The sequence below is a fragment of the Mangifera indica genome, chromosome 5 (genome assembly GCF_011075055.1).
Source record: "Mangifera indica cultivar Alphonso chromosome 5, CATAS_Mindica_2.1, whole genome shotgun sequence".
Classification (NCBI taxonomy): Eukaryota; Viridiplantae; Streptophyta; class Magnoliopsida; order Sapindales; family Anacardiaceae; genus Mangifera; species Mangifera indica.
This window is the reverse complement of record NC_058141.1, coordinates 11,365,858-11,391,837: the sequence shown is the minus strand read 5'-3', so window position 1 is coordinate 11,391,837 and position 25,980 is coordinate 11,365,858. Positions and strand designations below refer to the sequence as shown.

General features: G+C 33.7%; 2 protein-coding genes across 2 annotated transcripts; both read left to right on the top strand.

Annotated features, from left to right (window-relative positions):
* Window positions 1-86: 86 nt before the first annotated feature.
* On the top strand, window positions 87-2,111 carry LOC123215492 (transcription factor HHO2-like). The gene is made up of 5 exons (XM_044635609.1): window positions 87-578; window positions 648-916; window positions 1,000-1,294; window positions 1,381-1,457; window positions 1,575-2,111. The coding sequence occupies exons 1-5, from the start codon at window positions 458-460 to the stop codon at window positions 1,983-1,985; spliced, it is 1,173 nt and encodes a 390-aa protein (XP_044491544.1). The 5' UTR covers window positions 87-457; the 3' UTR covers window positions 1,986-2,111.
* Window positions 2,112-8,867: 6,756 nt separating this feature from the next.
* LOC123216201 (mediator of RNA polymerase II transcription subunit 25) lies at window positions 8,868-25,672 on the top strand. The gene is made up of 15 exons (XM_044636598.1): window positions 8,868-9,239; window positions 13,623-13,653; window positions 14,670-14,733; window positions 14,969-15,099; window positions 19,340-19,549; window positions 19,650-19,715; window positions 20,073-20,283; window positions 21,337-21,404; window positions 21,524-22,339; window positions 22,715-22,768; window positions 22,989-23,017; window positions 23,304-23,372; window positions 23,489-23,573; window positions 24,684-24,770; window positions 25,004-25,672. The coding sequence occupies exons 1-15, from the start codon at window positions 9,142-9,144 to the stop codon at window positions 25,493-25,495; spliced, it is 2,511 nt and encodes an 836-aa protein (XP_044492533.1). The 5' UTR covers window positions 8,868-9,141; the 3' UTR covers window positions 25,496-25,672.
* The last annotated feature ends 308 nt before the right edge of the window (window positions 25,673-25,980 follow it).

Here is a 25,980-nt window from a genome sequence, read left to right as displayed (position 1 = left end):
GACGTGATTGAAAGAGAAGAGTCGTTTAATCTTATCCGAGAGCAGGAAGGCGATGTCATTGCCAGCTTAGACAGAAGACACGGAGAGTGAATCACACTCTGGAATATTCAACTCTATCTCTCTAACAACAGCAACAACGACTAATACACAAAACCCTTCTCATCAAAGATTCGTTTTAGTTACGCGACGCCTCGACTTCGATATTTCTTTCTAAACCCTACGATATAAATAACAAATTTTGCCAAAGTTTATTCTTATTATTCCTTTTTTCGATTCTACTTGGATCCCTTATTCCCCTGTTATCTGTTCTCTCTTTGTTCGGATATCTCTATGCTTTTTCCCCAGCCTAAAACAAGCACTAGGCCTTCTTGTAATCATCATTAACAGCTCTATTTTCTTCATATTTCATAAGGATGAACCCAGAGCTTGATTAGTGTATATTTACCTCTCCGAAGGCATGGATTATAATGAAAAGACGCGGAGGTATCATGAGTATGTGGAAGCTTTGGAGGAAGAAAAACGCAAGATTCAGGTCTTTCAGCGTGAACTTCCTTTGTGTTTAGAGCTTGTTACACAAGGTATGTTTATGTTTATCTCTCATTTGTTTGCTGCGTTGTGAGATTCTGATAACTGTTTTGTGTTTGCAGCTATTGAGATGTGCAGGAGGGAGTTATCTGGTACAACGACGGAGTATAACATCCACGGGCAATCAGAGTGTTCGGAGCAGACATCAAGTGATGCTCCTGTTTTGGAGGAATTTATTCCGCTGAAAAGAATTTCATCGGAAGATGATAATGATGAACAACATTCACATGGGCCTGTGGATAACGATAACACCTTTATTGATAAGAAAAAGTCTGACTGGCTCAGATCTGTCCAGTTGTGGAATCAATCCCCAGATTCACCATCGAAAGAGGTACCCACAAACATCCAAAATTACTTTCCTTGTTTGGTCGCTAAGAAACAAAGTTGAAAAAGTAAAATTTTTTTCTTTTGTAGGATGTTCCTAGAAAAGAAATGGCGGTGGAGGTGAAAAGAAAGGGTGGGGCGTTTCAGCCATTCCACAGAGAGCAAAGTGAAGGAAAGGCTGATAAAAAAGCTAACCCTTCCGTGCCAACTGCTGCCACTTGTTCAACAACAGAGCCATTGAGTAAAAGAAGTGGCGGTGGTGGTGGTGTCAGCAATAAAAGAGACGCTAAAGAAGGGCAGACGCAAAGAAAGCAAAGGCGGCGTTGGTCACCGGAATTACATAGACGCTTCTTGCAAGCCCTTCAACAACTCGGTGGTTCACATGGTAGGCGGTTTGATTTTTTTATTGCGCTTCAGGAGAAATATTGATTGTTTGTATTGATTTGAAGATCTTAATTGAATGTATTGCAGCTGCTACGCCCAAGCAAATTAGGGAGTTATTGAAGGTTGATGGGCTTACCAATGATGAAGTCAAGAGCCATTTACAGGTTAGTAGTTATTGTGGTAATCTGAATTGTGAATAATTAACTTTCTTATTAAAGTTCTCTTGCCACTCATTGGCAATAAGCTACGTTAAACGTACGGTTGATTCCCATTTGTTTCAGAAATATCGGTTGCACACGAGGAGACCAACTCCAAAAACCCACAATAATGCCAACCCACAAACGCCCCAATTTGTGGTAGTTGGAGGCATGTGGGTGCCGTCCCCTGGATATGCAGCTATGGCTGCAAAAGCATCATCTGGTGAAATCGTCACTGTGGCCGCCGGCACCAACGACATTTACACACCAGTAGCCGCACCACCTCCTGCAGTTTTTAAATCATCAGCAGCAGCATCAGTAATTCAGAGATCACAACAGACGCAATCTGAGCAGTTGCAACCCGAAGAAAGGGGCAGCCATCGCGAAGGAGGCCGGCCTTCTGACTCACCATCCACGTGTTCTTCTACACATACGACCACATCTTGCCCTTGCGCTCCACAGAGTGGAAATATGTACAATTTTGTGACAAATTAAGCCTGTAGAAAGTTCCGTATGATATATACGTACTTATCGTTTTGAGATCTTTTCTTTGAGCTTGGTGGATACGTTAAACAGTGACAGTCAACCTTCTTGAATAATTATCTTTGTGTTCACCACCAACTGTATATATTTATTAATTTTTAAATCAAGTAACTTTATTATTGAAAATACTTCATGATATGATATTATAAATTCTCTTTATTACTCTTAATTGTTAAATTTTTGTGAAAATTATAATATTATTTTCAAACTACTTAAAAAAAATTATTGCATCCCATTGATCAAAATTATACAAAATAAGTGTGATTTTAACTGAAATAACATTAAACAAGTATGATTGTTTCTATAATTACATTTAAAAAAATATAATCCTGTCAAATTATACCTATTGTTTTAAATTTTGACTCAATACCAGAAAACAATGCTCAAATTTTGACGCTATTTTTTGACAAAGTATGTATGAATTTTTTAAATCCAAAATCTCATCTAAATTGATTAAATTAATAAATTTTAAGATATAATAACTGAATTTATAATTATTATATCAAATAAATTAATTTTTTATAAACATAATAATAACTCAAATCTAAATATTTATTTTAAAATTTTTAATATTCTTCCCATTTTGTTAAATCTAACTTTGAATGAATTTTCCAATCTGAATACAGGTGAAGCGACCTTTGAAATTTCATCGGCAAAGGTTTGGTTAATGGTTGGTAACAGTGGGATCCACCAATTAGAAGCTTAATTGACAAGATTGGAATAATAACAATCTCATTTGAACGGCGTCTCACCCGTACCCGTTTTACAAGAAATCTTCCTGGTCAAGAAAATAAGAGGAAAACACGAAGAAAATTAAAACATAAATTTATACATAAAAATATTAATTTAAAACTACAAAGATTGAGCTTTGATTGGAAAAAATTAGGTACGAGAATTAATAAAATTGATAAAATATTAAAATTTAAAAAAGTATTATTTTAAATTTCACCATGACATTGCTTTATTTATAATGTGAATCTTTTGATGTTTAAAAATTGTAAAATATTGAGCGACAATGTACAAAGTCCGCCACAATTTAAGCATGTTTAATTATTATTTAATTGAAATTTGCTGGCAGCAAAAACCAGATAAGGGGATTTTGAGAGGGACTTGGATACCTGAAATTATATATGATTTTGCCTTCTCATTTGCTGATTGAGGAATATATTACTATATTCTAAGAAGGAAAGTTACTATTCTCATTCATTATTTTATTATTAGAACATAAATAAAATAATAATCAGTCATACCTAAAAACCCAAAACCCTAACTCTATATTAATTTTACTGACTCAATTAAATATAATTTTTTTCGGTACCTAATCTTTTAACAAAACTTTAAAATAAATTCAACTTTATGGATATGTAAATCTCACTTATAATATCTTAAACCTAAAACATAAAATCAAATAAAAAAAATCAAAACCATGTAAATTGAACAAAATTATTATTAAAAACTAAAAAGTTTTATATCAAATAAAAATAATATATATAATATATAAATAAATAATAAATTATGAATCTTAACATATATTAATTAATTTTATATAATATAAATTTTAATATTTACACTTTAAAATCTAATATATTTCTAATTTAATATTCCACTAGCGAATTGGACGTGGTAATGTTCTTTAATATATCACTTGAAGACTTTAATAAAGGACAATGAAACAACATATTATAATAATAATACTTAACAAAAAACAACGATGCACATCTATACATGTGGATACCAGGGAAAGAGTAGGGGAATAAGTCCAAAAGGGTCTTAAAATTCTCTCCCTCTCTCTCTCTCCATATATATATATATATATATATATATATATATATATATATATATATGTATATGTCAATTATCTTTTCTCTAATCTTAATGTTCCTTTATTTTATTGTGATTTTCTTTGACTTCCTTAATTAATATCGTGTTTAAACGTGTCAACTTAAGAGAGGCCCGAAGATATTAAAAAATTTCACATACGACAGACGTATGGTTGTGGCCAATTCTTTAACTCATCACATACAGACACAATAAATGAAAAAATGAGATGTATTCTAAGATGGCCAAAAGACTTATTCCCAACCATGTTATGGTGAATTTCCAAATTTCCATTCATAAACTTTCAAAAACCTAAACACCCACTTATAGTTTAAAAAATTAACACTTATCCTTTAAAATTAAGGATAACATTATCATTTAATAATAATATTTAATATTTATATCATTTTACCCATTTAATTTAAAAAACTAACAATTTTGTCCAAAATTAAGTTTTGAAAAGTGATATTTTATCCCTACCTAGGGTTTCCAATTTCACCGACAAATTTTTGACCAACAATGGCCGATCTCTCTCCCTCTCGATGTCGTCACTCCCTTTGGTGTTCAATATTAGATTGACGATGTTTGAATTCGATGAAATCCAGATTAAGTTGGCTTTGTCTGGACTATGATGACGATCCAAAAGAGACCGATCTCCTCGTTTGGACCGTCGTTGTCGTCCAAACTAAGCCGACTTCATCTAGACGACAAAGATCCAGACGAAGAGTCGACTCTTCGTTTGGATTTCTTTGAATCTAGACATCGTCAGTCTAATATTGAATACCGGAGTGAGTGACGAAACAGGGAGGGAGAGAGATCGACCATCGTTGACGAGAAATTCATTGGTGAAATTGGAAACACTAGGTAGGGGGGAAAATGTCACTTTTCAAAAACTTAATTTTAGATGAAATTGTTAATTTTTCAAATTAAGGGGTAAAATGATATAAATGTTAAATATTATTGTTAAATAACAATTTTATCCTTAATCTTATCTTAATTTTGGAGGGTAGGTGTTAATTTTCCAAACTATGAGTGGGTGTTTGGGTTTTTGAAAGTTAGTGGGTGTGACTCTAAATTCACTATACCTTGGGTGGGAATAAGTGTTTTGGCCTTCTAAGATCAAGACCGAATATTCTAGCCCTAAGCACTTGAGCATATTTCATATATTTTTTTAATTTTTTTGGTTCGATATTTTAATATTCATATATTTCAATATAAAATTGTGTTATCCACCTAAGTGTTCCAGTATACCCTGTGTTTGTTTAATTTATCTTCTAGGTAAGGACGACAGAAGAAGATATTCTGATCCTCAGAATCTTGCCTTGTCCAAGATTCCAAATCCATTATTTAGCCTCCAATTCTTATTTTAATTATATTAATGCTCCATCTCCGTGTTAGAATGCTACACAACTGTAAGCTCTAACTTCACCAATTTGATTACCATCCTAAACAATTCATCCCACAAATTTTTATAGATTAAGCATTATTTAAAAAAAAAAAAAACAAGCACACACATAAATGTATGTATATATGTATGCATGTGCATATGTATATATCATAAATATGATAATTTGATTCAGGTTTTAAGATAGTTGAATGGACGTAATTAGTGCATGTAAAATTATTATTGTCAAGTAGTCAATAGACTCATTTAGCTTCACTAAAATTTTAATTTTTTATTTTAATTGATAATTGTACTCAACATATATATTATGTACAAATAATAATATGTCATTATTTGATTAAATAGTTTTAAATTATATATAAAACAATATCTAATTATATGATAATATATCGTTATTTGTGCATAAAATTATATATATATATATATATATCTCTCTCTCTCTATATATATATATATATATATATATAACCCTTAAAAGTTTTAAATCTTATATTTACACCCTTAAAATCTTTTTTTTTTTTGGTTTTAAATATATAAGTAATTGATAAATATATAAGTTATAATGGTTTAAATATAATTATTTAAATTTAGAGAGTTAAAATATAATTTTTTAACCGATCCTAAGCTAGACATTTCTGTCTTAAGTTAAATACGAGCCAACCATTTTTGTCTGTAACTCGAGCCCAAGCTAGCGATATTTTTCTTGAGCTCGAACTCAAACCAAGATTCCTCCAACTTGACAAGCTCAAGCTCTATATGTATGTATATGAGTTGAACTTGATTTAAGTTTTACTTGATTCGATTCGACTCGTATATACCCTAGCCTTCACAAGTACACAAACATTCAGTGTATATGAGATTGTTGAATTTTATACTTCTACTTGATAAAAACAAACCAAAAAGTTGTTTTCCACTAAAGTTTTGAAGGATTCTTCAGTCTACACATGTTTGTTTCCCAATTCTCAAGCTCTTTTCTCCATATAAAAGGTAATCCCCTTGTTATTTTTATATTTAAGAGGATTAGTTTTATAATTTTATTATATAAACCTTTCTTTTTACTATTCTCATTTATAATTTGTAAATTATAAAGGTCCCAATAAATTCATAATGGTTGATTTCCTCCAATCTCTCAACTCCATCTTCTAGCTTGAAGTAAGTAATTTTAACATTTTCTTGACTAATTAATAAATTTTAGTCTATTGAATAATTGTCTTGTTACATATATAAAAAAAAATATATATATATATATATATATATATTTAATACTATTGTTAATGAAGCAATTATTAACTCTTTCAATATATGAAACATGTAACATCTTAATAACTATGTTTATTGTTTTAATAAGTTAATTTTTTATAGTAAATTTAATTTAATTACCCTAATATTTTGTCCCCACTAATTAAAATTCTTGGATAGGAGCCTGGGCTCGTGCATCAAAATTTGGTGGAGATGAGATGTCAATTATTAAGTAGGGTTTCTTGCAGAGAAGAAAATTTCATATAATATTGAATGTTGCATTAATTATATTGATAGAAGATAGACATGGATCCACAGAATGAGGAGCTGTACATATTCTCTGAGAGAGACATTAACATAATGTGTCTCTGGGATGAATCCAAAGGCCAATTGTCTCCTTGTATTACTTAAAAACTAACACTATTATTATTAGGCCAAAAAAGACTTATTCTCGCTAAAAATTTGGTGAAATCTTAAATTTATATCAATTAATTTTAATTATAATAATAAATTTTAATAAAATTGATGATATTTACGTTTTTAAAAATTAATTGATGTAAAATTGAAATTTCACCCAACCTCAGATGGAGATAAGTCACTTGGCCTAATTATTATTATTATTATTGTTAAAAAGGGCAATAAATAGTACATGGGAAGAGAAGAGATTACTATAGAAAAAGTCTGTTTCTTGGGTTATCGGATAATTATGATATAATTATCAAATGTCACTATGGGAAATGTGAGAATATTCCAATGACCTAACTTTGGAAATCAAAAAATTTGCTTCACTGATTAATTTTAGGAGACTCCTGATAAGGTCGAATAATTTATACTTTGTGTTAGGTGAAGGCAAATGTTATTCGTTGTTGGTGTCAATCTTATAATCGAAATATTATATTTACAAAAAGTACAAAGTTTATGATTAATTAACAAAACTAAGCACGACCCAATTCAAATGTTAGGTGTGCGAACATAACTGTTTGTTTTTCCTTTTTTAAAGTTTGGCATTGACTTGATGAATGAATAGAGCAAATGGGCAATTTGGGTGTTGAATTTTCAAAGTCTTCGGTTGAAAGCCTGGCAAAGAAGTAAGAAGAATTTTAGTGGCAGCAGAACCCATTTAAGTTTACTAATTTTTTGCTACAATAAGATGGGTTTTCTTGGTCATCCATCCTAACTTGTACCCATAGCCACAAAGTCGAGGAAATCTGATTAATGGTTTCACATGTGACTCCGAAATTTGGTTGATTTAAAACCAGGTTTTTAATGTATAAAGAAAGATACATTGCGTATCATTGAAGTTCATCAAAGTCCATGGGGGTTTCCATTTTCAAATATAAATTCAACAACCCGGGAAAAAAAAACACATTATTAAATGTCATAATTTTTTTTTTTTTAAAACTTTGCCCCAACCCCAAGCACAAGTTTAAGAGTCCAAATAAATTGTTCTACTATAATATGATGATGAAATTTTAGCCCCAAAGACTGGCAAGAAGGTTAAATTTCAGAGAAGGGTCGTATATTAAAATAAGCATTCCCATTACTATATCTGGTTCCTGAAATTGTGATAAAAACTTGCCTATAACTATCTTAAATCATAGGTTTCTCATTATTTATACTGAAAACTATATTAATAATATGAATCATTCTTACTAGTTATAAATTATGGGTCCTATAACCGATCTCATAATTATTAAGTAAAATAAGTTAAAAATTTAATTTTAATATGTCGTAAATTCTGAATCCACAAAATCCAGTTTATGTATTTTCACCTTGAAGATTATGGATTTTAATGGACTGCGGGTCGTTTTGAATGCGGCTTCTGTCGGGTTTCCATTTCTTCCCTGTCGAGTTAAAAAGAAGAGTCTGAGAATGGTCCGTGGGCTCCTGCCTTGTGAGTCTTCTCTTTATTCGGGTTTGGGCTTCACTCGCCTATATACCCATTGATTAATTTGATAATTGCTCAAGCCTCAAGTTATAAGGCCACAACACAAGACCTAACGGCAATTCATATTTATGACTTTTAAGTTGACATTAATATGTTTTTTAAGCCAAATAACTATATCTCACTGAAGGTTTGGTAAAATGATAATTTTTTTTTTGACTGATTTTTATTACTAAAATTTTGTTATAATAAAAAATATTTTAATTATATATTTTTATCCTATCAACAATATTTACATATTGAATAATGTTATGAATTTAAAAACAATATTAAATTAAACATTAAAATAATATATTATTATATATTAATTTATTATATTATTCTAAATTTAAAATTATTTAATCATTTATTATTCCACGTTTATAATTCCATTTTTCTCTGTTCATACCATACGCCCACAAACGTTGAAACCTGAAGGGGGTGTGTGTTATTAACTCATAAAAGGAAACACTTAAACGCAGCGTTTTGTGTCCCCTCCACCAATTGTCCAATCCAACCCACCGTTTATGGATCTCGCCCATCGAAAACAATGGGCATGCATTCCCACGGCAAACCGAGCTCCAAAACCTCAGCTCCCAAAACACCACTCTGCCTCAGCCTCACGTGGAGAATAAATTTTAAAATTATTTCCCCTCACACTTGACTGAACCCACAATTAAACACGAAGAAGCTCAATCTGATTATCTCCTACGTAATCCACCATGTCGGAGAAGCAGCTGATCGTGGCCGTTGAAGGTACAGCCGCGATGGGCCCTTTCTGGCATACTATCGTCTCTGATTACCTCGACAAAATAGTCAGGTACGTCCTTTCACTATAGCCAATGCTCGCTTATCATTTTTAAAAAAATTTTTCTTATTAATTCTTACTCAGTTGTGGACATTGAATGTTGCGTTTCTCTTGAGATAATATTAATTGCATATTTCTTTTAAATAAAAAAGAATTCAATTCAGTACTTTACTTATAAACTTCATTAATCATTAATTATCTGTAACATTTTTCGCCAAATTGAGTTCAATTTTATTGATTGAGGTTGTAATTAAGAAAATAATTTGAACCCTTTTTTAACTGATATTTACTTTACGCTTTAATTTTTATCAGCTCAGTTCAGTGATGTTTAACCACTGGCTTTTTTTCTTGACGATTATATGAACGTGATGAGTCACAGCTAATTTGGTACTGAATTTGTTTTGTTGAGTAATTTGATGCTGAACTATATGCAAGTAATGATAATTTTTTTAATTTTATATTTTCATTAGAATTATGTCTACATTAAAAATTACTTTTCTTTCTAAGTGTATTTGTACAATGTGACTGCCAAACTTCATAACATTGAATTTTTTAAATGTAATTGGAAAATTTCTCTTTCATTGTAGATTAATATGACTGTTATTTGTAGATCACCATGTTCAAAGTTAATGATAACTATAAATCTAATGTATTTCTAATGGGAGAATTGGTAAATAATGTTTCATTTTGTTGCTTATTAGGTTTCATGTTCAGACGTTTTATTGATTAATTAATGCCTTTTTGGTAGCTTCAAAAGGGACAGTTTAGATGGAAAGATATATTGTTTTCGCACTAGAGGTATAGGGATTGATCCCCCTTTCACCAGTTGGGTATAGTAGTGGGGTGTGATATGGTGTAAAAACTATAAAAGAAAGAAAAAAGTTGTGCTTTAAACTTTATAATGCCCTTTTTGGCATTTCTCATAGGACAAAAGACTCCTCAACTATGATTAATTTCTCTTATATGAAACTTTGTTGATATTTGAGGATGCCATGTGTAAAAGGATCCATTAAAACTCATTATAATATGCCATTTGTGGGATTGAGTACATTTTCTTTCTCAAAATTCTTTAAAATGTTGTGGTTTTTTCAAAGATATCCAAGGTCATAATTTTATGCTTGAGAATTGGAGATTGTTTTATTAGATTTTAAATTTGAGACTTTGGTCTTGTCTCCTAATGGTTAATTGCTAGGCTTTATTGCTTGGTAGTACTCTAATTTTGGACCATTACTATTAAAAGCTTCTCCCCTCTGAAACCTAAATAAAGAGAAATATACTTCCTTTCCATATTTAAATGCAGTTGAGATAGTTGTTCTGAATACTGGATCATATTTTCTATGTACTGTAATGAGTGCTTTTTAGTTAATATGTACCCAGGCATAGGTTTTCAAATTTTGCTTTAAACATATATAAAAGCAGGCAATTCTGGAATTTCTAATAGTCTTGTCAGTCATCAGTAATATAATAGCCATAGGCCACCAGTGAGACCTTAGGTGCTAGGTTTCGTTTAAGACTTTAAAACCTCCTTCCTCCCAATTCCATTTCACTGCATTGATCATCTACATGGTTGACGAAAGAAAGCTGATTCTTGCTGTTGAAGGGACTGCAGCCATGGGCCCCTTATGGGATACCATGGTTGCAGATTACCTGGAAACAATTATCAGGTCTTTTCATTCATTTTATGAAATTATTGTTTCTCTTTTCTTTCTTCATCTTTTATGTCTGCTTTTTCATTTTAAGTTTGCTGTTTATGTACCCTGCCTTCTTCATGTTTACGGTTTTTGTTTCTTTGTCAAATTTCAAAATTGAGTGTGTTGATAATGATTACTTAGATAATCATGGAGCTACCAGATCCAGTTTACTTTATTCAGAGATATCAACTGCCTCAAAACAGAAGAAAAAAGTCTCAGTTGATTCTTATTTCACAACCTGTTATTGGACAACTTTTAATCTGACCTCAAAACAGAAGAAAATAGGTCTCAGTTGATTCTTATTTCTCAACCTGTTATTGGACAACTTTTAATCTGAATGATTTGTGATTTAAAAATAATTTTTAAAAACTAAGATACGATAAAAAAATATGAGTTGCATCTCAGTATTTTTAATATCCTCAAGTTCATTGAATATAATATTCAAAAGCCAGTTCAGGAGCTAAAAATTATGGACAGAAAATAATTTTTTTTGTATTTATTTTTATTTTACAAACTTTTTAGAGTTGTATTCTGATATGTTTTTGACAACATTCCAACAACACATATTTATGAAGTTTTTGTTTCCAAAAACTATGAATTGTTTTTATATTCTAAACCAAATTGGGCTTTTGCTTTTATAAATTAATTAAGAGAGTATCTTTTCAACTTATTTACTGATTGGTTTGCTGATTTTGGTCTGATAATTTTTTTTTTTTAACATGAAACTAGAGCTTTATGCAAAAAAGAAAAAAAGAATCGATTTATGGTGAGTTTAATATATTTTTTCACATTTAACTATGAATTTTCAAATTTTTTTCTAGACAGACGATGGACATTATATATTGCTCTGATTTTAAAGTTTATTTGTTATTTTGCTTCTTCGTTCAGAGTTTATAGATATACTCTTGTCTTGCAAATAAATTGATTTACAGCATGGGGAAAAGTTGTATCTCCAAAAATCTTGTCATTCTCTTGTTGCCTAGAAACACAACAAAAAATAAACCCTAAATCTGTCCCAGTTTAGATGAGAAAAGGAAAAGAAGAGTCTTGAAATTCCTTAGCAAGCGAATCCCTAAGGGAAGCAAAAATGCTAACTCTAAACCCACATATAGCTATTGCTTTCTTCTCTTTTCTTACCAAAATGCTGATTACTTATTTCTAGCATAATTATCCAAAGAATAGTTGAAACTATGTATCTCCATAGGATTTTGGCTTTCTGTCCTCTCCCCAAGGCAACAACATTCTCCATAAGAAGTGCATCACAATAACCTTGAATAGCCCCAGACATTTCAGCTTCTCTACAACCTCTTGCCCATAAGTTTGAGGTGACAACACAAATTAGGAGAAGATTATTACAGGACTCCTCACTTATTTTTCACATTACACTCTAATCTACCATCTTCCTTTCCTAAATACCCCTGCCTTTTTATTTTTAAATTCTTTTATCCAAACAGTACCAGAATAGATACAGTCTAACAAAATTGCTAAGATGTCCTTAAAAACTTGATTTGAAGTAGGGTGATTAGTACAACACTTCTGCTCATGCTATATGATAGGGATCTGGAGTAAGCGGAGGCTGTTTATATCGCTCAACCTTGTCCCAACTATAAATCTTCACAAGCTACTGTTTAATTGTTAAGTTCTCTGTGATATTGGTACTGTAAATGTAACTTTGTATGAAACAATATTGAAGATAATACTATTTGTATTGATCATGTTGTATAAATAAAGATGTAGCATCGAGCTTGAGCACTTATCATACGAAATTCAGAACAAAAGAGTAATTATATCAGAAACTCAACTCATAACTGGTACCATTTGCATCTTGTTTACAAACCAAAAGCATAAAAGACAAATTAAAACCAACAAGAACAACCAAGAACCGTTTCCAGCTTTCGAGAGGCTGGTTCTCTCCTCAATCTTCTCCTTTCTCTAAAATGACCTGCTTTCCCCTCATACTCTCCAGGCTCTTTATCTTTTCTTTCTCCTCACTGTTGCTCCTCCAGTCTTGATTTGCCAGCTCATCAGCCAATATAACCGTGGCTCCCTCTTTTTTCTGCATATCCCTCTTTTCTTGCTGATGTGCTGCAGATTGTGTTATTTCTGAATTGCTGTCACCTGCAGGCTTTCTATCATGCGCTGCTATTTGTATCATTTCTGAAATGCTGCCACTTGTTGAATCCACACCTTTGCCACCTGTACTTCCATTGCTAGTGTTATTTAGCATTTTCACAGCCTGTACATTTGGATTGATGTTTTTGCTTCTTCTTATTTTCTTTATGTATACCCGAGCTCTAACAATATATAATTTGTGATTACCAATTCAATACCTGTATTTGAGAATTGTTCTGCATCAAATTGGCATGCTATGGTCACTAAAAATGACAGTTAAATGTGGAGAAGAAGATTAGGGCTGAGCTACTGGTGTTTAGTTGGCCATTGTGTAAAAGAACTATAACTAGGAGGGCCAAGGTTAGGAATAGATATTTTAAGGGCTGCATGTAAACAATACCACTTTTTACCCTGTATTTTGAAACTTTTTGTGGGGCCAGGCTCTCCTAGCCCATATGTGCACTACAAACCATTTTGACTACTTGTTTAGCTTCATTTGTTGGAAATTGTGGCATTCGTATTCTTAGGTTTTATTTACTTTGGTATATTCATATTTTCATGCCTCTTCTGAATCATTTTTGTGTTTATACAGGTCTTTTTGTGGTAATGAGTTGGTTGGGCAGGTAATCCTTTTGTTCCCCTTGTCACAATGACAAATTTATAGAATCTCTATCTGCCATATAAGATTTCTTTTTTAATATCTAGAATTAGGAATTGTATGCAGAGGCTATGCTTACAACTGTTTAACTAATTCAGTTTCTTAGTAGTTTGGTTAAAACTCTGTGGTTAATGAGTTTTCTTATGGTTAATATGAGTAACCCAGTTTGTTGTTAAATGAACTTAAAGTGGTAAAATGTAAATGCAAGCGGTTGATAGTATAGCTATCCATGATAAATTGATAATTATTTTTACTTGTAATAATTCATGACTTGATGTATGAATTTTTGGGATTCAGATGATATTTATTTTACAACAAATTACCAATGTATCAATTAGTGTGAAGATATTTTATCTTGTCAACTATCTTGTACTTGAGAACATGAGAATTTCTTTGTTTCTCAATCTGTTTAGTTAGGAGAACAAGATGCTTTCTTGAATATCATGTATTGTAGGTTACCTAGAGGCAGTGTGTTGCTGTGTTTTCATAACATTTCTGATTCATTTTGCAAAGAAAAGACAATAACATACGGAAGTGATAAGATTTATTCTATAGTTGTACAATAACTACTCTATGTTGTTGGGAAATATGACAGAATTAAAGTACAATCACTGCTGATATACATGACATCTCGGAAGTATCATATCTCTGCCTGGATCTATTATTCATTTGAAATGAAATGATGGACCATTGTGTTTCACTCTGTTTTCTTTTGATGTTGGATTCTTTGTGATATTTTTCTGTCTTAGCAAGAGAGGAATGAGCATTTGTCCTCTTTGGTTTATTATAATTAGGGTGGTTACTTGAAAACATTCTTTGTGGCTCCATTTTCTGTTGATTTTTCTGTAATTTCTACGTTAAATTTCACAATTTCATGGGCAGATTTCCTGTAGAATTCTCTGTAAGCATATGCTGTCTAACTTGCAATTATGGCATTCTGTTTCTTTACAATAAACATACTTTGATTTCGTTGCAATACAGAAGGGCTCTACCTCTAATGTTGAACTCTCGGTGGTCACCTTTAATACCCATGGATCTTATTGTGGTATTTCTTCTGCTTATTCTTCCTCCTTCATGTTATGTCAAGCATCACTTCATGTATCTTCTATTGCATTTTAGTGTTGAATCTTACTTTCTAAGGGACAGTACATGATGCTTTAAGGTTGCATCCAACCTTGACTGTCTAAAGAACATCCTTTTTTTTTTTTTTTTTTACTGTCTAAAGAAAATATTTTTTTTTTTAATTTTCTCAATATTTAAAATTATACCCTCTTTTGCAGCTTGTTTGGTACAGCGGAGCGGGTGGACAAAAGATGTTGACATCTTTTTACAATGGCTATCAACCATACCTTTTGCTGGTGGTGGTTTCAATGATGCTGCAATAGCAGAAGGGCTTTCTGAAGCTCTAATGGTATGAAATATAGATCTTCCACTTGTTTTTATTTTGAATTTTATTCTTTAGGTTTTTGATATATAATTTCCAATTAATAATTACTTGACCTGATTTTGCCTTAATTATTATTGTTTTCTGGTTTTATTATAATCTTCATCTTCTAAATAAGAAACAAATTGATGATATTTTACCTCATGTTTGAATTTATTCTTTACTCAAGGAACTTATAATGGTGCCCTTTTTTGTTTTTTAATTTCTTTGGCTCTTGATTGTAATGATGCTATGCCTCTGTGGATTATTGTTTGGGAGTAAGGTTAGGAGGAGGTTCAAAGCCTAATCCCATCTAGTACATAGCCTTGCTATAACTTGGAAAAGATTAATATGTATATCAATTTTGTTGGATTTGGAACTAATATTTATTAGATTGAGTATGGGAGGGACTTTGCAGTCAATCTAGTATAATGCACTCACATGACCAGCTGCTGCCCATTCATCCTGTTGGAGATATTGTAGCTGTTAGAGATATTGTTACTATTTTCTAGGGATCTTAATATTTTAATTATGGTGTATATTTAGGTTTCCTATTTTTAGATGATTTGTTATTAATTTCTTTCTTTACGAAGGAAACAAATCCTTTAGATTAAGCAGTCTGTTACTGCCTTATGTGTATATATATTAGGGCTGATTTGTACAAAATTGTTGTGAAGTGAATAAACCAAAGCTCATGTGTTGATACCCCACAACAAAATGGAATTGTTGAGCGAAAGAATAGACATATTCTTGAAGTTGCCCGATCTTTGTTACTTTCTGCAAACATGCCAAAACGTTTTTGGGGTGATGCTGTTCCTACAGCAGCCTATCTAATAAATAGGCTTCCTTCCAAAGTTTTGAATTTTTCCACTCCAACTCAAAAACTTTTTGAAGTTTATTCTCACTGTCGCCTCATATCTAATTTACCACAAAAAATATTTGGGTGTACTGTTTTTATCCATCTTCACAAACATGCAAGAGGTAAATTGGATAAGAAGTCTGTCCGAGGTGTATTTCTTGGTTATTCTTCACATCACAAAGGTTATAAGTGCTTTTGCTCTGAAAATAACAAATTTTATCATAGCTTAGATGTCACTTTCTTTGAAACAACTTCATATTTTCATAAAACTGCTCTTCAGGGAGAGAATTTAGGTGAATATCAGTTTTTGGGATCTGAGAGACCTATCTTGACTTCATCTTCAACACTTGAGAGTTTGGATGATATGTTTTTGACTCCTTATGATATTGAATTTCTAAAACAGCCTCTTAGTCAACCTAGTCAGCCAAATTCAGACTTGTTAGACCATCCTAGTGTTGTTCAATCTAATCAGACTGATCAAGATAACAACCCTTCTGTTAGTGAGCCTAAGAAACCTACATTTACTGCTATTGATCAAAACATAATTGTTTATCAAAGGAGACGGGGAAGACAAAAGGAAACAGAGGTTCATACACAACCTATACCACTTCAAACATCTGAACCTGAGTCCAAGTCTCATGAAACTCATACACAAGTTGAAGATAAAGATTCTTCTAACAGTACAGGTTCTGAAAATGCACAAACTGATGGTGATTTGTCTATTGCAATTCGAAAAGGGGTGAGAGACTGCAGAAGTAGGCCGTTATATCCTGTTAGCAAGTATGTCAGTTATGATGGGCTGTCTCAAGGGTATAGATCATTCATTGCAATAATCTCAAACATACACATTCCCAATAGTGTGCAAGAAGCATTGTCAGTGACCGAATGGAAGAAGGCTGTAGAAGAAGAATTGAAAGCCCTAGAGAAGAACCAAACCTGGGAACTATGTGATTTGCCGAGTGGAAAGAAGCCAGTTGGTTGCAAATGGGTCTTCACTGTGAAAACCAAAGCTGATGGCAACATTGAGAGGTTTAAAGCAAGATTGGTTGCTAAAGGGTTCACTCAGTCATATGGCATTGACTATCTGGAAACTTTTGCACTTGTGGCAAAGTTGAATTCTATTCGGGTTCTATTATCTCTAGCAGCAAATCTTGACTGGCCTTTATACTAACTAGATGTCAAGAATGCATTTTTGAACGGCAATCTAGAAGAAGAGGTGTATATGGATGTTCCTCCTATGATTGAAAGTGCTGCTAATAGAGGACAGGTGTGCAAGTTTAAGAGATCGTTGTATGGACTCAAACAATCTCCGAGAGCATGGTTTGAGAGATTTTCTAAGGTGCTAAAACAACATGGGTACACTCAAGGACAGACAGATCACACAATGTTCATAAAACATTCTTCGGTTGGTAACATGACAGTATTAATAGTCTATGTAGACGATATTGTGCTTACAGGGGATGATAAAAAGGAAATACCTAGAATTAAAAATGTTCTTACAAAAGAGTTCGAGATCAAAGATCTAGGAAACTTTAAGTACTTCCTTGGGATGGAGATAGCTAGGTCAAAGAAAGGATTTTCTGTCTCACAAAGGAAGTATGTGTTAGACCTACTGAAAGACACTGCCATGCTTGACTGCAAACCAGCCGACACACCAATGGACTCTACTACTAAACTTGGGTTAATTCAAGACAGTGCTCCTATTGAAAAGGGGAGGTATCAAAGACTTGTAGGGAAGTTGATCTATCTTTCTCATACAAGACCTGATATTGCCTTCTCGGTGAGTGCTGTAAGTCAGTACATGAATAATCCTACTGAGGAACATATGACAATAGTTCAAAGGATACTGAGATACCTAAAAATGACACTTGGAAAAAGACTGTTTTTCAAGAAGAATGCAGCGAGAGGAGTTGAAGCATACTCAGATGCAGATTGGGCTGGATCTATAACTGATAGAAGATCTACCTCAGGGTTGTGTACTTATGTCTGGGGTAATTTAACAACTTGGAGGAGTAAAAAACAGTCAGTTGTGGCGAGAAGCAGTGCTAAGGCCGAGTTTAGAGCCATGGCTCAAGGGATTTGTGAAGGAATATGGCTGAAACGGTTGCTAGTTGAGTTAAAGGTTCCTATAGATGGTTCAATCAAGCTACTAAGTGATAGCCAATCAGCAATAAGCATTGCCAAGAACTCGGTTCGGCATGACCGAACCAAACATGTTGAAATTGACAAGCATTTCATCAAGGAAAAAATAGAAGGAGGGATAGTTGAACCTATCTATATCTCCTCATCATTACAGAATGCAGACATACTCACCAAGCCAGTTCCTAGAGTTGTATTTGACGGTTTATGTAGCAAGCTGGGTCTGATAAACATATACAACCCAACTTGAGGGGGAGTGTTGGAGATATTATAGCTGTTAGAGATATTGTTACTATTTTCTAGGGATCTTAATATTTTAATTATGGTGTATATTTAGGTTTCCTATTTTTAGATGATTTGTTATTAATTTCCTTCTTTAAGAAGGAAACAAATCCCTTAGATTAAACAGTCTGTTACTGCCTTATGTGTATATATATTAGGACTGATTTGTACAGAATTGTTGTGAAGTGAATAAAACCCTAAAATTCACACATCCCCATGCTCATTCTTCTTTGTATTATTTATTTTTATTTTAGTGTACTACCTATGTTTTCCCTTTGGATCCATTCAAAACTGAATCAAGTAGGTTGGTGGTCCCTAACCTCATACTTCCAGAAGATTGGACTGCTAGAGTTATGTCACGGTGATGTATTTAACTGTATTTCTAGCTGCACACAATTCAACATATAGGCAACGGCTAAGGCAACATTTTTATTCTTTTTTTTTTATTTAACCTATCTAGATTCTTTAACTTTTTTCTGTGAAAAATTTTATTTGCAGAACATATGAAAAAAAGACAATATTCTGAATACAATACTTACAGATCATTATGAGAAAGAAAACCACATACTATTCAGACAAATCAAGAGCAAACTTGCTGTGTTCCTTGTCTTTTTTCATCTTCATTGTCATGCGCATTGCAGTGGAATGAGATGGTGTGATTAATGTGACATATGGTTTGCATAAGTGTTTGGATTGTAGAAGAGTGTTTAGTTTCTTTTTTCAGTTTTATCTTTTACCGGATGTCTTATCTCTAATGACCCTTGATTATATACAACAAGCATGATAACTTAATTGAATAATTTGGAACTATAGTTACATCTAACTGAAAATTTTCATTGTCATGAATTCAATTCGAATTCTAAGAAATAGAAGTTACTTAACACGCAAAAATTATATTGCTTCTCATGCTTAAGTTCATTTTTACCTTTTTAATGATGCATCTCTCAGATGTTTTCTGCTGCCTCAAATGGAAGCCAAAATCAACAAAATGTGGATGGGCAAAGGCATTGCATTCTGGTTGCTGCAAGTAATCCTTACCCCTTGCCCACACCAGTTTATCGACCGCAGATGCAGAATATGGAGCAGAGTGAAAATATAGAAACACAGGCCGAAAGTCGCCTATCTGATGCAGAGACAGTGGCTAAATCATTTGCTCAGGTGCTTACAAATTGTAATTTATTCCTATTCTAATAATGATGGCTCTCTTTCTTGTGAGGATCACATGTTAATGTGACTAACATTTAGTTTTTCATTGCAGTGCTCTGTTTCTTTATCTGTCATATGTCCAAAACAGCTTCCCAAACTTAGGGCAATCTACAATGCGGTGAGAACAATAATTTCCTTGAATTTACAGAGTCATACATGCAATACATTCAGCATCCAACACTGCACCCTGTTAATCCATTACTCTTACATTTTTTTAGCTGCCTGTTCTTCTAGAGAACTGCATAACCTATATTGGCACTTTTGTAGCACTCATTGGTGAATCATATGAAAGAAAACACCAACCAAGTCATAATTGGGCTGTGCAGCATACAGATATCAGTGAATGAATAAAGCAGTGTCAAAATTCTTGTAACATTTTATGCTAAATTATGCTTTTTTTCAGAAAGAGGAAATTTTAACATTATTTGTTTAATGGAGACTGGGCTTGCTACTGATTACATCTTTCTCAATGCAGGGAAAACGCAATCCCAGAGTGGCAGATCCACCAGTTGATAATAGTAAAAACCCTCAATTTCTTATCCTGATCTCAGAGAATTTTATGGAGGCTCGTGCTTCTCTGAGTCGTTCAGGAGTTACGAATATGGCTTCCAATCAAAATCCTGTAAAAATGGACATGGCTCCTCTTACTTCAGTAACAGGGCCAGCTCCAACTTCTATTCCATCAGGTTTTTTTATCCAGCTATACTGCTTATTTATCATATAGTTTTCTCCGTATGTACACCATGCATTCAGTCAAATAATTTGCTTCATTATGATTTTTTTTAAATGAAAAAAATTCCTCCAATAAACACGTTAACCAACCTGTTTTTTTATTTTGGAGAATTAAAAATGGCATATATCAGAGGTTAGGCTTATAGCAGTGCCTGTTCCACATCACTTGTAAGCTCTGTTATTCTTATATAGTCTTGTCAGCCCTCAAATATGTAATGCCATTATATGTTTATGTTGTAGGGGTCCTCTATTTCTTTCTAAGGCATGTTGCCAGTTATTTAGTTGTATTGGTATTAGTATCTTGTCCTGTAGGGGTGATAAACTAATTTGCATTTAGCTATTTGTTCTATCTCTTCCCTGCACAAACAATTTGGCTGATTTGATATTTGTATGAGAAAGAAAGGAATTGCTTGTACAGAACAATTTCAATCATATATGATTTAATTATTACCACTTTTTGCTTTATTACTCTAAATATAGTTTTGTCAAGCATTAAATATGAAATATCGCATAATTTGGTTATGTTGGACTGGTCCTGTATGTCTTCATCAAAATATGGCAGTGTAGAGGTGGCATGTTGCTAGGCCATGTAGTTATATAGCTCTTGGCCTCTTATTTTTCATTATTCTATATCAGTATTCCAAATAAAATGTGAGACCTACCAAGCTTTACAGCATCTGTTATGATAGATGATGGATTTTAAAAGGGTTGCCAATTTTGTGAGATTCAAGCTTTATGGGAATACAGTAACTAATTTAAGAGATGAGTTTTAGCTGTTCGAAGCCTTAACTTTGCGCAGAATGAGTTAACTTTGTAATGCTATCTCAACTCTCAAGAGTTTAAGTTGATATATAGTGTGGTTGGATTTATCAGAAATGGGCCATAGAACATAAAGTAAGATCTTTGATTGATATAATTGTTAAGATTTGTCTTTGGTAGAGTTATTATGTTATTTCACTTGCTTTATACTCTACTTTAAGTAGGTTTACTTCCATTATTAATTTCAGCGAATGGATCCTTGATGAGCCGACAACCAATTTCTGTTGGTACTGTTCCTACTGCTACTGTAAAAGTTGTAAGTCCATCTAATTTTCAGATACTTAGCTAATTTATGGGAAATCATGGTTGTTTCTAATAGAGTTTTGTTAGCATGATTATATAAGTGGTTATGGACTCATCATTGTATGCTTTCAGGAGCCAAGCACTGTAACTCCCATGATAAATGGATCTGCTTTTCCACATATTTCGTCTGTTGCCCGTCCTGCTTCTCAAGGAGTCTCTAGCTTGCAGACTTCTTCACCACCTTCTACGTCCCAAGAGATGATCACAAATGGTGATAGTGTGCCAGAAGTAAAACCTATTGTCAGTGGCATGTCACAGCCCTTGCGTCCTGTGCCTCCTGCAGCTGCAAATGTTAATATACTGAACAATATCTCTCAAGCACGACAGGTGCTGAACTCTGCAGCGCTGACAGGAGGAACTTCCATTGGACTCCAATCAATGGGTCAAACTCCTATGGCTATCCATATGTCAAACATGATTTCAAGTGGCATGGCTTCATCAGTGCCTGCTGCTCAAACTGTTTATTCATCTGGACAACCAAGCATCACATCTATAACTGGATCAGGGACTCTTACTGGGACTTCCCAGGTTCCACAAAATTCAAGTCTTAATTCATTCACATCTGCAACTTCTAATATATCTGGAAATTCAAACCTTGGGATCTCACAGCCAATGGGTCCTCTCCAAGGAGGTGTTAGTATGGGTCAATCTGTACCTGGTTTGAGCCAGGGAGATCATTCAGGAGGACAAATGGTACAAAGTGGAATCAGCATGAATCAGAATATGATGACTGCTCTCGGTCCATCAGGGGTCTCTTCTGGAACAGGCACCATGATTCCTACTCCAGGAATGTCTCAACAAGCACAATCTGGAATTCAGACTCTTGGTCCACAACAAATGTCAAGTGCATTGCAATCTTCTCAATCTAAATACGTCAAAGTGTGGGAGGTAAGTCCTGTAAATTTTTTGTTTTAAAAAAACTGAAGATGATTTCTCAACTGTAGATAAGTGTCTTCTGTCTTCTCAACATTGATGTTGGTTTTGCATAGTTTTATTTGGACTATCAGCTAACATGTATATTTAGTTTGAATGAAAGTTAGGGCTTTCTCAAGCCTTTTTGTCATGTATGTAAGAACTGAAGTTTTAATATCCATAATGATGAGCACAGTTCCCTAAAGTTTTACTTTCCCTTTTATATAACCATAGTTACGAATTTAGAAAGACCAAACTTACTGATAAAATTTTTAGCATGTTTGACTCTTTGATTTTTGGTACGGCTAATGTGAAACCACTGATTTTCTTGAATGTTCAAACTGTATCCAGGGAAATTTATCTGGACAGAGACAAGGGCAGCCTGTCTTTATCACCAAACTGGAAGTATGCTCTCAACCTCATGATAATGTGTTATTCTAATACGAGAATGTTTCCTTTTCTTTAATCTTATGTTCTGTTCATATATCTTGTTTTGTGTGCATGTTTGTGCTTTTTAAATCGCTTACTGCTGCTTCAGTCTTAAACTTCTACATTGTACCCATTTAATCTACTTTTGCAGAATTTCATCAAACTCATAAGCTGAGCATTTATCATATTGTGGCAGGGTTATAGGAGTTCATCAGCTTCCGAGACGTAAGTTAAGAGAATGATTTTTTTTGCCTTAAAGTCCAGGGAATGTTATCTATGCTTGAAGATGCTTAAATTTTTTAATCCCTGGATATGGGTTGAATGGTTGACCATCGGTTTCCAGCCTGCCATTGTCACCATTCTTCTGGCCAGTGGCCCTGTATCTCGGCCATATGAAGCTATAATCATCTCACTCGCTTTCTTCACTAAGTGGAGTCAACCTTGCATTAGCCTTTCATTGGAGTCATTTTCTATTCCAGTTTCAACCTGACTTATCTTCTGCTCTTCTCAGGCTCGCAGCAAATTGGCCTGCAACAATGCAAATAGTTCGACTCATATCTCAGGACCACATGAATAACAAGTAAATTTAGCATAGTGGATATTTCCATTTCACCTTTTTTCTGTTTTACTGTTTTTTTTTAAATCTCCCTTGGGATATGTTATTTTTCTGTGTTAATTTAATTCATTTGATATCAGGCAATATGTTGGAAAGGCAGATTTCCTAGTTTTTCGGGCAATGAATCAGCATGGGTTTCTTGGACAGTTGCAAGAAAAGAAACTTGTAAGTGATCTGCTGGCTGAATTTTAAGGGTGTTATCTAACATTCTCACCTTGTTCCATGGTCAAAAATTGATTTCTGATTCTTCAGGTTTCTTTCTACATCCAGCATTTAAGTCTGTTGTATAATTTTCTGGATGAAGTTTAATATACCATTATCAACTTACTCAACAATTGTGGGAAGGTTGGAATTAAGAAAAAGGATAATGTGATAGCAGTAGCTAAACAGCAGTAGCACTAAACAAACTAACACGTGGTTGTTAGTTGTGCCCAATGGCTGAGACTTTAAAGTGAATAACATTTTTGTTTGTTGTCTTGACTGGGATAAATTTACAGACTTAAGAGTTCTTGTGCTCAAACAAAAATTCCTTCTGTGATAGTTACTATAACTTAGCAAATATAAATCATCTTGGTGAAAGGTTTTCCATAAGTCCAGGCTGTCTTTCTGCTGTTTTTATGAGAATGCAAACAAAGAGATATATAAGTCTGCTGTTTCTATTCTTCTTCAGCCATTCTTATTGCTTTTCCCATCGTAGACAAGGAAAAGCTTTCACATTTAATTTGTTGTGGTACAAAGAAAGCCTTAAGAAGAGAGCTGGGAATATGAATGTTTGCTTCTCACATGTAACACTTTTGTTTATCTTTTCACCTGACTACCCAGTTAAGTTGAATGAGGGACACTGGTTTGTTGATTTTTTAATCTGCACATTCATATATTTTTGGATTTGTTGCAATTAAAAAAAAAATCCTGTAAATTAAGCTGATTTCTAAATTTTTGTATGATTTAAACCCATTAAAATCTACTCTGGTGATATGTCTGCTGAGAAACAGAAGAAAAAAGAATTATCCTTTGATTCTCAGATTTACTCATGAAATATAAATGCTCATATATTAGAGGATCACATCTTCAACTCTTTATAGACCAATATGTTGAAGCTTATAGGAATTTGAGATATTTTTTGCAGTAAAATCTGAAGTGATTTCCTCAAAGGTTCCAGGAACTAAATTCATGTTAAATTGGTTTGGTGATGTTTTATCTAATGATTATAATCTGAAATCTTGAGCTGTCTGATGCTGTAGTCTAATGTTGAATTTGTGGTTCCTCATTCTCCAGTGTGCAGTCATCCAATTGCCATCACAGACATTGCTGCTCTCCGTTTCTGACAAGGCCTACCGTTTGATAGGAATGCTTTTCCCTGGGGTGAGATTTTTCTGAACATGAATCTGATTTGTAATAAATAGAGGTTTGATTTAGTATATAATGCTAATTTTCTTTTGGGGCATAACAGTGCAAGTTGCATTCATTCTAGATTTTCCCTTATTTTTGTGCTCTTTCTATTGTCCTCTCTGAGATGGGGATTGTGATTGTGATTATTGAATTATGTTGATGATGAATTATGCAATTTTAAAATTCTGATCTCATTGTCTAAGCAGGATATGGTAGTATTTAAACCACAGATACCCACCCAGCAGCAACCACAACACCCACAGCTGCAATCGCAGATGCAACACCCACAGCTGCAACAGCTGCAACAGCAGCAGCTTCCGCAGCTACAACAGCAACAGCAGCTGCAGCAGCAGATCCCACCGCAGCTGCAACCACAGCAACAGCAGCAGCAGATCCCGCAGCTGCAGCAACAGCAGCAGCTTCCACAACTGTCTCAAATGCAACAGTCACAACAGCTATCGCAGCTTCAACAACAACAGCAGCTGCCACAGCTGCAGCAACAACAGCTACCACAGCTGCAGCAACAACAACTTCCCCAGCTGCAGCAACAGCAGCAACTCCCTCAGCCACAACAGATGGTTGGTTCTGGCTTGGGCCAAGGCTATGTTCAAGGTCCAGGTCGGACACAGTTAGTTTCTCAGAATCAAGTTTCATCACAAGGGCCTCCTAACATGCCTGGAGGCGGTTTTATGAGTTAATTACCTTTAGTTTTTCTGCGAAGGGATATTCGCAAACAAGAAACTGTGGTTGTTTAGGCCCTCTAGACACCAAAAGTGTGCCGTTTCATCTCTTGACTAGGGTGGTTTAGTGCATGGCTTGCCTTTAATTTAAATTTGACCATATTTTATAAAGTATCGTATCCCATTTGGATTTTATGTTTGCAAATCTCAAATTATTTCATGGGATGTGATTAAGTATAGAGACAGGCACACACACACTTCACAACTAGTTGTTTGATAGCGAAATCTTGAGCATCCATAGGGGTGTGCAAAATAAAAAGTCCGAAGGTTTGGGTTGTAAAACAATTTGGTATGAATTGAGAAAAGTGAGGAAAGTGGTTGTGCGAATGAAACCGAACCAAATCGGGAAGTCATTTAATTAATTAATTTTTTTTTGGAACAAAATAACGGTGTTTTGTTCCTCTGATCAACTAAAAATTGATAACCTGTGCATTGAGCGACTG